The sequence below is a fragment of the Bombina bombina genome, chromosome 2 (genome assembly GCF_027579735.1).
Source record: "Bombina bombina isolate aBomBom1 chromosome 2, aBomBom1.pri, whole genome shotgun sequence".
In the NCBI taxonomy this organism is placed as follows: Eukaryota; Metazoa; Chordata; class Amphibia; order Anura; family Bombinatoridae; genus Bombina; species Bombina bombina.
In genome coordinates, this window is record NC_069500.1 from 387,624,344 (window position 1) to 387,637,011 (window position 12,668).

General features: G+C 37.9%; 1 protein-coding gene across 2 annotated transcripts in view; it reads right to left on the reverse strand.

The window, feature by feature from the left end:
• RIMBP2 (RIMS binding protein 2) overlaps positions 1–12,668 on the reverse strand; it is a 1,089,352-nt gene that overhangs the window by 112,360 nt on the left and 964,324 nt on the right. For both annotated transcript variants that reach the window (XM_053701856.1, XM_053701857.1), the window contains exon 21: positions 9,626–10,342. In XM_053701856.1, coding sequence (XP_053557831.1) covers positions 9,626–10,342 — 717 coding nt within the window. The remainder of the gene's footprint in view (positions 1–9,625; positions 10,343–12,668) is intronic.

Below are 12,668 nucleotides of genomic sequence, written 5' to 3' on the forward strand. Positions count from 1 at the left end.
CTGTTAAAATATTGTTGCAATTAAAGAAGAGGGGAAAATGATTAAAGATCCCAAGCTTACTGTCAAAGCTTTTGCTTCATATTATGCCAATCTCTATACCAGTTGCCCGCTGACCTCGGAACAGGTAAAAATCAAGTTTTGGAACTTGATAATTTTACCACATATATCAGATGAACAACTGGATAAATTAAACGCAGTCATTACTATGGAAGAAGTTACTAAAACCATTATGTTTATCTCCTTAGGGAAGGCGGCAGGACCGGATGGTCTACCCATCGAGTTTTATAGAATGATTAAACTTTAAGTAACACTGATACTCACAGATCTTTTTTCTGGATATTTCCAGGGAAAGGGGGCTCCTGCATCCACTTTCTCATATCACCCTCATTCCTAAATCAGGGAAAGACCATCTGCTACCTGAATCATACAGGCCAATTTCCCTACTAAATTCAGACTACAAAATCTTAACCAAGCTCATGTTTGCCCGCTCCTCTGTAGTCAATGTACGTCAATATTTTTGGACTAAGGGACAAAATGGTACAAATGCAAAACTACCGGAAGCCTTCCTGATGTCTTTAGATGCAGAGAATGCCTATGATCGTGTAGAATGGGAACACCTCTTCTCAATCATGCTCAAATTTAATTTCTTTGGCCCCTTTCTTTCATTCCATAAAAAAACTTTACACCTCCCCAATAGCTAAAATTTGCGTTAATAACATGATCTCTCCTTCTGTGTCACTACAAAGAGGCATGAGACAAGGATGCCCCCTTTCCTTTTTTAATTTTGCCTTGGAATCGCTGGCAATTAAGTGATGGTAGACTTTTCCTGGTATTGATGTTGAGGGTGTTCCCCAACATCTTGCTCTTTATGCGGTTGACATGTTGCTGTTGTAAGACCCCAAAAAATCATATAACACCTATTTTAGCAGCCTTACAAAACTTTGGTTCCTTTTCTGGCTTTAAAATAAATATGCAAAATTCAGAGATTTTATGCTAAAACAAGATGATAAAAGGGAACACAAATACCCCTTTCACTGTGGCCAGACAAACCATAACTTATCTAGGTATTCAGATTCATCTTAACCCCAACAAACTTTATGCCACAAACATTACCCCTCTATGTTCTAAACTTTATAATCTGATGAGACGTTGGAAATTACTCTCATTATCACTTGAAGGTAGAATAAGTCTCCTTATATTATTTTGCCTATTATATCCACTATTTATGTTATCCCTAAGCAGATATAAAGCTTCTTAACTCATCAACACGCTATTTGATGTGGAAAGGTGGCAAGCCATGGATCGCTGCAGATTCCTGATTTTAGATGATACAACTGGGCAGCTCTTGTATGTCTAGTCTTAGACTGGCAATTAGGTACTCATACCATTTTTGTAGACGTAACTTAGAACAGTCTACTTTGGGGTTGTGTATCCTTAGCCTAACTCCCTCACATGTCTAACTTTATGAGCATTAAATATAAATATAAAGATCTTCTATCTATTTACCTATTAATGGGAACCCAGCAGAATTTTGAGTGCCTATGGCAGCACAAAAAATAAATACGCCACTGTATATATATATATATATATATATATTTTCATAGGAATAGATATATATTGTACCAAAATACCATTACATATATGTAGAAATATATATTTATGAATAAATTGAACATATTCTGCTATGTGATAAACATTGGAATGAGAAACAATTTACTTTCAGTTTGTAATATGAGCACTGCCCGATGCATGCAAAAACCTTCTAGCGGAGTAATCACCCGAGCGGGAGCGTTAGATAACGCTCCATTTGTAATCTGGCCCAAATTCCTTTTTTTCTTGGTGGTGCGTGTCCACAAAATTCTTTACTGTTGGGAATTCATAACCTCGCCACCAAGAGGAGACAAAGACACCCTACACCAAAAGCTTTAATATCCCTCTTACTTCCCTGACCCTCCCTGTATTACATTTAGCCAAGAATAGGAGAAAGAAGTAAGAAACATAGTAAGGTAAAGAGGTGAACACTAGAACTGCTGCCTCTAAGAAATTGGGGGGGTTGTGGACTCTCACCACCAAAAAATGAAAGGAATTTATCAGGTAAGCATAAGTTAAAAAAAAATGGATGAGACAATAAAGGAAAAGGAAAGGCAGGTACCTATTTACCAGAAAGCACCGCCTGAAAAACCTTCCTTCCAAAAGCTGCCGCCATCGATGAAAACATATCAAAATTATATTATGTGAAGTACACAAGGAAGCCCAAGTTGCAGCTCAGCAAATTTGCTCTTTTCACACCTCATTTATGAAGGCCAAAAAGTAGACACAGAACAAGTTGAAAAAGCTATCATATTGAAAGATCTTGTGAAACTTCATAAACATGAAACACAAATATCAGAAGTGTATGTTTGACCCTTATGTTTACTTAAAAGCAAAACAAACAAGTTTAAAACCAACAAAATTCCTTAGTAACCTGTAAAAAAAAAATCAGCAAAAACTTCTTGGGTCTTGGGAATTAACGGAGATCTCCTGGACTGGTTGCATAGCTGTAGTTAAAATGGAATTCCTTCCTAAACTCCGTTATCTCTTCCAATGTATCCATCTCATGGTCACTAGAGCTATACTAAACAAACTACAAGGTATGGTATCCTCATATCTGAAAGGGTCAAAAAACCCATATATCAAGACATTACAAAAACCTTTATGTAAAGGGTGTTTGGCCCTTCCTAATATTATAATGTATCATGATGCAGTCAGACTGGGTGTGTGTGTGTGTGGGGGGGGGGGTGACCAGTATATCTTACAGATGGCAGGAGATAGAACTGGCCATACTTCTTTACAGTGTTCAGTTAGTAGATCTACCTTGGATTCCATATAGTTGTAAGAACTTTGGAATCACTCATCCAATAATAATGGGAACACTTACATTTTTGGACTATATCAGACATCATTAGATGTTTCCCCTCATCCTCCCATACATACATTGACAAGTGCCCTTCGGTCTCTTCCTGAGACTCATGTCAATGTATGGGGGCCGATTTATCAATGTCTGGTGGACATGATCTGCTATAGCGGATCATGTCTGCCAGACATCGCTGAATGCTGATAGCATACGCTGTCGGCATTTAACATTGCACAAGCAGTTCTGGTGAACTGCTTGTGCAATGCCACCCCCTGCAGATGCTAGCAGGGGGTGTCAATCAACCCAATTGGATTGATGTCTGACGCCTCAGAGGAGGCGTATGAGTTAAGAGGCAGCGGTCTTAAGACTGCTGCTTCTTAACTCCTGTTTCCGGCGAGCCTGAAGGCTCACGCGAAAACAGATGCATTGGGGCTGGTTGACAGTTTGTTAAATCGGCCCCATGGTCAGCTTCTCTGGTAATATACCTTAGAAATTTATACGATAATAATAGGTGGATGAATTACTCAGAAATTGTTACAAAACACTTAATTCTGACCTCCCTCTACTTTGAATATTATTAGTTGGGGAGTTTTGTCTGCTCTTGGGGATACCCTACAAAAATAAGTTAGAAAGTCCACAATCTGGGATCAATGGTGGACGATGGAAGTCCCCGTCTGGAGATTTTTCTTTTTCTCTTACCTTTTATTACTTTCCAGTTCTAATCAAACTAAACTAGGATAAAAGTTAGCTTGGTAAAGAAACCTTAGATTTTTAGTTGACCCAAGTGTGATTTAGGAAAATAATCTTCTCTAAAAGAGGGCAATATGTTCATGTGTGCCATATAGATAACATAGTGCACACGCCCGTGGAGTTACTTATGAGAGGGCACTGACTGGCTAAAATGCAAGTCTGTTAAAATAACTGAAATAAGGGGGTAGTCTGCAGAGGCTAATATACAAGGTAATCACAGAGGTAAAAGGTATTGATTGCACAGCTTTTAGAACAAAAGTCAACTCCTTGAAGAAGAAATAGGTTTGATAATAGTTCTGACTAACAACGGCCTGAATAAATGCCTGGATATTTTTAAAACAAGCAATGTTCTGTGCAATAAAATAGGGAGTGCCTGAAAAGTAACTCTTTAGACAGAGGACATGGGGGGAAATTTAATAAGCAGCGGATGCTGCTTTCTCTGCCCGGTCGTAAGACCACTGCTCCTTAACTTGTCCGCCACCTTTTAGGTGGCCCACTGCAATCATCCTGATCCGATACAATCTGGATGATTGACACCCCTGTGCAGGGGGCGGCACTACACAAGCATTTCACAAGAAATGCTTGTGCAATGTTAAATGCCGACAGCGCATGTTGCGATACGGCGAATCCTGTACACCCGACATTTGATAAATTGATCCCTAAGCATTCAATCTCCAAGCAGTCCAACCGAGAGACTGGGGAAGATGCACGCAAACATCATACTTCTAGCAAAGTTAACGCGCGAGGGGGATTGCTAATTTAAGCTTCACTCGTAATCTAGCTCTAAATGTTGTATATAAGACACGTTTACAATGACTATCAATTTCGAAAAGCTGATATCACCATATCAAGATGATATATTTTTTTATTAATTGAACTCAAAAAGTTTTAATTTCAATATAAAACAAAGTTTAGTTAATATTACTTTTCTAATTTTATTGTCTTGTTATCTTTAATAGGAGTCATGCACTGCTATTATTAATATTTTCTGTCTGTTTGCGCTGATGGTAAGTTTATGAAACTAAGAGTGGGGTGGCTGAACAAACTTTGGGAACCACGGGCCTTGCATAGTTCTCATGTTATTCTTTGTTGAACAGATATCTAGATAGGCAGCATGCTTATGTCTGGAACACTACATCACAGAAAATTGTGCTGCCATCTAGTGCTCATGCTTTTCAACAAAGAATAACAGAAAAAACTAAGAAAATGTCATAATAGAAGTAAAATGGAAAGTTGTTTAAAATTGTATGTTCTATCTGAATTATGAAAGAAAAACTTGGGATTTTATGTCTCTTTAATTTTTGGATGCCAAACCTCAAGGACGCAGAACTAAATAAACATCAAATGTTAGCAAGTTACATTTGTAGCTTTGGGACGTTGATGTGCAGACTGGAAACTACAAATGTAAGCAGTTCCTGTTTCTTACCCTTGCGCATGAGATCAAGGTAGGGATTGCACAAGAGTACTCTTGTGCAATCCTAAATGTCCATGAAGTGGTGATTGAGGGTGGACAGGTTAATACATTTTTTTGTGAAAGAGTTGATTCTCCCATTGTACATACTGATAAGTATTGCAATGATCTGATGTGTGGAGCTAGGTGAAACTAGAACACAGAATAAGTGAAATTACTCACGCAAACTGGAAATAGTTGTCTCCCATGACAAATTTCTAATGATATGAAGTGGCCACTGAAATATGCAAATACTCATTATTAAGCCTGACTCTCCACAGATATGCCTGCATAGCAATTATATAGATACCTATCAACAGGCATTAGGATATGAGCACATGTTTCATTAATGAACAAAAGTCTAGCCCAGACTGCCACAAGCCTCACTTTTTGGGAAACATGAAGAGTCAGGTATAGAACCCTGTTAAAGCAAAATGATTTGAATATATGTTGGAATAAGATGCAATCAAATATAATCATTAACACTAATCGAATGAACATGGACACTGTTTCTCTCTCTCTCTCTCTCTCTCTCACACACACACACACTGAGTCTCATTCTCTCACACACACACTGACACATACTGCCACTCTCTCTCACACATACTGACACTCTCTTCCACATACACAGACTGACACTGTCTCTCTCACACACACTGACACTCTCTTACACACACATACTGACACTGTCTCTATCTTACACACAGGCACTGACACTTTGTCTCTCTCACACATACATTGACACTCTGTCTCTTCCACACACAGACACAAAGGCCCCTATTTAATAAACGTTCAGAGAAAGGAATATTAGAACCTTTTTATATTAATAGGGCTTTATAGTTACTCCTGAAGTGTTTTGTAATATAATCTGTTGAATATGTCAGTAATTCCTATTAAACACTCTAGGAGCAGTGCGTAAGCATTTGAGATACAATCTAGTACAGTTAATGACTACACCTGCTGTGGAGGCAGGTTAGTCATTGGAAAAAAGAATGCTTATGTGCACTGTTATAGCATCTATATTGGTAATTTAATTAGATTACTGTGCCTTGAACTACTAAAGAGATATTGTATGTTAAAAATTAACTTTTATTAATATCGTTTTAAAAAAGACAGCTTTTGTGGATGATAATACTGCCCTGAAGAGTTAAAAACACTCTCACTGTGCTTTGTGAAAAAAACAGCATGTTTTGATTATGCTACAAAAGTTGAACTGGTAGTACTTGGAGCAGTAGATTGTAACTGAGAAATTTACTCAAGAGCTGATATAGAGAACTGTAGCCTCTTGGGCCTATGTTGCTCACAATAGTTTCTAAGTTATTATACTCATATATGTTATTTGTGAGGAAGCGTTAGTGAAACGCCGCGTCAGGGGTCTCCTCATTTTTTAACTTGCCTCACTAGTTGTTATTAATTACAATACTAGCATGCTAAATACTTTAAAGTAGTATACAAAGTAGTAGTTGTTTCAGCTTGGTGCTAACGCTAACCATAGTTATTTGAATTACATGGTGGTCTTATTACAAAGCAGGCACGCTCAGTGTTTGAATTTCATTACGATATATATGATATCTATTACAATTTAACTTTGATAAGGTAATTGATACTCAGCAATCAGTTTGATAAAAGGTTTTATTTAGTGGACACTGTTCACAGCCTTAGGTGCTAGTTCTTTACTGACAGGATTGAATAGTTAATCAAAACGCTTCAAAGAACCAGCCTTTTATTTAAGACTTTGAATATATTTGGCTACACAGTGCTTTATATATATATTAATATAATCTATATATTACCTAAATAAAAGTACCAACTCTTTATTTGTGGGTAATACACAATTCAGTAACTTGCATTTATATCATACAGATGCAATATAACAAATTACAGTGTGTAGCAAGAGGTGATCATTTAATATTGGTCCTTGTAGTAAATTTATTGCACATCCTGCAGTGTTTAGATCATTACCTATGGTAGTACTCCACTAGCATTATGGTACAAGACTGAGGTATGCAATATCATAACCAGTGATATTGTACAGAGTGGATAGCCTCAAAACAATACATCACATCTTTATATAATACTGTTTTAGGACTTATTTCCCACTGTTTGGAGGTGCAAATTAATAACCATAAACAGTAGGATAGTTGTATCCACCATTTGTAAGCTGCCACCATAGTTAGTACCAATATATATTAGCAGTCTTAGATTGTAAAGTCCAAGGGAAATTTTATAGCTCCAATATATATTATTCACCATATATAGATCACAAATAACATATATGAGTATAATAACTTAGAAACTATTGTGAGCAACATAGGCCCAAGAGGCTACAGTTCTCTATATCAGCTCTTGAGTAAATTTCTCAGTTACAATCTACTGCTCCAAGTACTACCAGTTCAACTTTTGTAGCATAATCAAAACATGCTGTTTTTTCACAAAGCACAGTGAGAGTGTTTTTAACTCTTCAGGGCAGTATTATCATCCACAAAAGCTGTCTTTTTTAAAACGATATTAATAAAAGTTAATTTTTAACATACAATATCTCTTTAGTAGTTCAAGGCACAGTAATCTAATTAAATTACCAATATAGATGCTATAACAGTGCACATAAGCATTCTTTTTTCCAATGACTAACCTGCCTCCACAGCAGGTGTAGTCATTAAATGTACTAGACCCTATTTAATAAAGTGCTGAATACGGAGAGCAATACGTTCTCCGTATTCAGCATTGCAGCAGCAGCTGCTGGCGGCCAATGGGTCGCCAGCAGAGAGGTGTCAATCAACCCGATTGTACTCGATCGGGTTGAATTCCGGCGATGTCTGTCCACCTGCTCAGAGCAGGCGGACAGGTTATGGAGCAGCGGTCTTTGTGACCGCTGCTTCATAACTGCTGTTTCTGGCGAGCCTGCAGGCTCGCCAGAAACACGGGGCATCAAGCTCCCTTCGGAGCTTGATAGATAGGCCCCACTGTCTCTCTCTCACACAAACTGAAATTCTCTCTCACACACACACTGACAATGTCTCTCTCACACAAACACACACTGACACTGTCTCTCACACACAGCCACTGTCTCTCTCTCTCTCGCAAACACACACACGCACATTGACACCGTCTCTCTCACACACTGACACTGTCTCTCTGATGCACACACACACACTGACACACTGTCTCTGTCACACACACTGACACCCTCTCTCTCGCTCTCTCACACTCTCTCTCACACAAACACACTGACACTCTCTCTCACACACAGACTGAAATTCTGTCTCTCCCACCCACACACTGACACTCTCTCTCATACAATTACACACACACTGACTCTCTCTCACACACACTGACACTCTGTCTTTCTCACACACATTGAGTGCCACTGTGTGTGTGTGAGAGAGACAGACACGTGCACTGACACTTTCTCTTTCTCACACACACATACCCTGGCACTGTCTCACACACACATGCACTGACACAGTCTCTCTTTCACACACACACACATACACTGGCACTGTCTCTCACACACACACTGACATGGTCTCTCTCACCCACACACGCACTGACAACATCTCTCTCTCACACATACACTGGCACTGTCTCTCCTTCACAAACACACACTGACACTGTCTGACTCTTTCTCTCACACACACACACGCACACGCACTGACACTCTCTCTCTCACACATACACCGACACTGTCTCTCTCTCTCTCACACACGCTTATACACTGTCTAACTTTCTCACACACACTCTCTCTCTCTTTCACTCACACTCACACACAACAGGATTAGCAAGGTAGTCTACTAAACAGATACAACAGCATTTTTGATTTTGGGGTCTCTGAGGTAGCAGCATGTCAGGCAACAACCTTGCCCTTGTTCATGCATTAATATGGGTTAGGCTGGAACACTAAATATTGCTACTGAAGACTAGTCTAGTCATTATAGCAATTATGTTTTTAAATAAAAAATGTGGATGCTTCTTTTGTTCAATTAATTGCAAATGCATCTTGAGCTAAAAATTATCTATGGAGACTATGAAATGATAGACATTTTTGTTGACACCTGACATCACGAAATTCTCCTATATGTAAAAGTGCACTAATATGGGTTTGGAAAATGAATAATCTACTTTTGTATAAAAGTTATTGGCTACTACCTGTAGACAGACATAAACTATTGGAGAGATGAATGTTATGAACATAATTTGAGCTATGAAACAAATGAATATTCTTTATACATCGTTCAGCTAACCCTTAATTAAAATGTAGTTTCAGTTGTCCTTTTAATGAAAAAGGGTTTTGTTTAAGCATAAACAAACAACATGACAACTAACTGTTGCAACTACAAGCAAATGAAATAGATTGTTGCATGGTACGAAGCCTGTGAAGCAATGAGTATTAATAAACTAAAAGCATGACACATTTGAGGTAATTAGCATAAAACAAAGATTCCACAGACAAGCCAAGAAATGAAAGTGAAAAAGAGAATCAAATCAATTGATTTGGCAAGCGGAAAAAAAATAATAATTTGCATTTAACACACCAGAGAGTTTTCTGTGTCTCTGTGGGTTAGCTTCTGAACAGCGTCCCTACAGTTTGTCTGATCAAAGTTTTTTTCCCAGCCATTTCTTTCTCTGCTACTTAAATGAGTCATATGTGATTGTAGTTCGTGGTTTTCACTTATGTGGTGGCTTTGGTTTACATTAGCTACAACGCCAGTGCTTATATCCCCAAAATCCTCTTCCACACTGCTTTGTCTTGTTAGTGTCTTTCTGCGTGTTAGCATTTGCTTATGGTCTTTAGGACACACCGGGGTTTCATGCTGTTCAGAAGTTCCCTGAGCTACTTTCATTTTGTATGTTTTCCTATAATGAAAACGCGCCTCCTCTTCTTCACTTCCACAGTCCAAACCACTATCTGGGCTCCTTGAGAGAGATCCAAACTTGTTCAATTTATCTTCAGAGCTAAAATCCTCTGAGTATGCAGGGGCTCCATTATACCTGGACTTTGACAAATGCCATGGGCTCTGATGGTTACAGTCTTGGCAATTAGATCTTGTTTTTTTATTATCCCTAACTAGGGCTCCTCTTGTTTTACATGTCACATTTAAATGGCCTCCCCTGTGCAAATGATCAGAATGGTCTCCTCCTTCATCTTCAGAAACCTCTGGAATACTGAACAGTTTCTTACTGTGATGATGCTGAGGAGAATAATCCAGCTGTTCCTTTACAGCAGAATTAGCGGTGTTAGCCTTAGCACACTCCACAAGAGCACAGAAAATACAAAATAAAACAATAGTCCATAAAGTAAAAAAAAAAAAAAATCAGGACAAAATTGTGCATTAAAAAAAAACATGGAAAGTGGAATAGAAAGAAGAGAAAGAAAGAATAAAGATAGGGTTAGTTCTAAAGGCAATGGAAAACAAAGCATGCAAGTTTACTCTGTGAAGGAAAGGTTCATGCTCTGAATGGAAATCTGTGAAAATAAAGACATGATTAGGAGCCTGGCTGGTGTCAGAGAGAACAGAAGATCAATACAAACAATGAGAGCTTGGTATACTGATGCTATATTAAGAGTAAGTTCATGCAGTTAAAATAAAGGGGTAGATGCTGCACACAGACAGCCATAGTAACACTCGGTTTATGGTTACAGCACACTTCTCATGGAACCGATAGCTGTAGATGCAAAGGTTAGGTGTAGATACAACACATTTAACTAGGTCCATTCCAATGATTTATAGAACAAGAATATGTGAGATGAATGCAGTCACTTCCTGTGTCATTAACTGCCTACCCATTTATTTATTAGTTGTATTATTTTATGACCCCAGAAATTGTATTTACTTAATGCTCAGTTAGTTTAAGGGATATGAAACAATATGTGTCATACAAGTGAAAAAGTGCAATGTAAAAATGTGGAAAATAAATACATGAAATGTGAAAGGAAATGTATGTTGTCCACAACTTGTATATGGGATAGAATCTCAATAGTTGATAACGACAACTCATACAGCTCTATTCTATGCAACAAAGAAAAGAAAAAAAAGATTATATTAATATCCCTTTAACTCATGTGCAGTGAGCCTGGTGGATGGGAATATTCCCTTTAAAGTGTGCTAAATGAAGTAAACATTGTTTGTGAGACCCTGAAAACAGTTTATCTTCATGCCACAGAAGTATGAATGGAAGAAACCTTTTTTTTTTTTTTAAATGCAATGCCTAATCAATGGATCTTAACTAGAATGCCTACTCTTACTCTGAGCCTGCAACCTAAACATAGTACCTATGTGCCTCATTGCAGCCAATTCATAATTCTTATGCAAAATTTAGTTTTGAGTGCAAATACATTGTTTATCATAAAATTATGTTACACGCACTATGGGCTTGCTTCCATTGAGCCGTTAAAAATGGAACCATAAGCTACCGAAGCGGACGACAGCTAAAAGTAATTTACAGCTCCATTTTAGTACCAGGTTTCCATTAAAAAGGTTTCCGCCTTGCGTGCGGTCGCTCTTTTCATGTAGGTGTAAGTTAGTATTGTGTTAACGCTTCCACCTGATGCCGGATTTCTAAAATATTAATAGGTTACTATGGAAACCCGACTTTACACTACACTCGGTTGAATATACGGCGCCGCATGCAAGTGTGATGCGTATATTTTCAGGGTTGCTTGCTGTTAAAATAAAATCAAACACATAAGGCATGCGCAATATCTACCTCTCAAACCCAACCCCCACCGCAATAACGAATGTATTAACCCCTAATCCGCCAACCTCCATATTGTAAAGTATCTATTTAAACTATTAACCCCTAAACCGCCATGCCCCCATATTGCAATTAACGTAATAAATCTATTAACCCCTAAACTGCCAACCCCCCACAATGCAATTAACATAATTAAGCTATTAACCCCTAAACCGCCATGACCCACAACGCAATCTAGCCATTTAAACTATTAACCTCTAATCCGCCATGTCCCACAACGCAATCTAGCCATTTAAACTATTAACCCCTAAACCGCCATGCCCCCATATCGCAAATAACTATTTACTAAGCCCCTTAACCCAACACCCCCTAAATTAACCCCATTACATAAATTTAAATAATCCTAAATTACAATTAAAATAAAAAACTTAACATTACTTTAAAAATAAAAAAAAATAAGTTTAAATTAATCTAAAATTACAAAAATAAAAAAGTCTGATATTACATAAAATAATAAACCAAATGATAAAAAAATAAAAAAATTATACCTAATCCCTATGAAAATAAAAAAGCCCCCCAAAATAAAAAAACAACCTAATCTATTACTAAACTACCAATAGCCCTTTAAAGGGTCTTTTGTAGGGCATTGCCCTAAGTTAAATAGCTCTTTTACCTTTAAAAACACTAAGTCTCCCCTCTAACAGTAAAACCCCCCACCCACTAAACCCCCCAAAATAAAAAAAACTAACACAAAAAAATCCTAAACTGCCCATTGCCCCTAAAGGAGCATTTGTATGGGCATTGCCCTTAAAAGGGCATGCAGCTCCTTTACTGTCCTTAAAAGGGCATTCAGCTCTTTTACACTGCCCAAAATCCCTATTC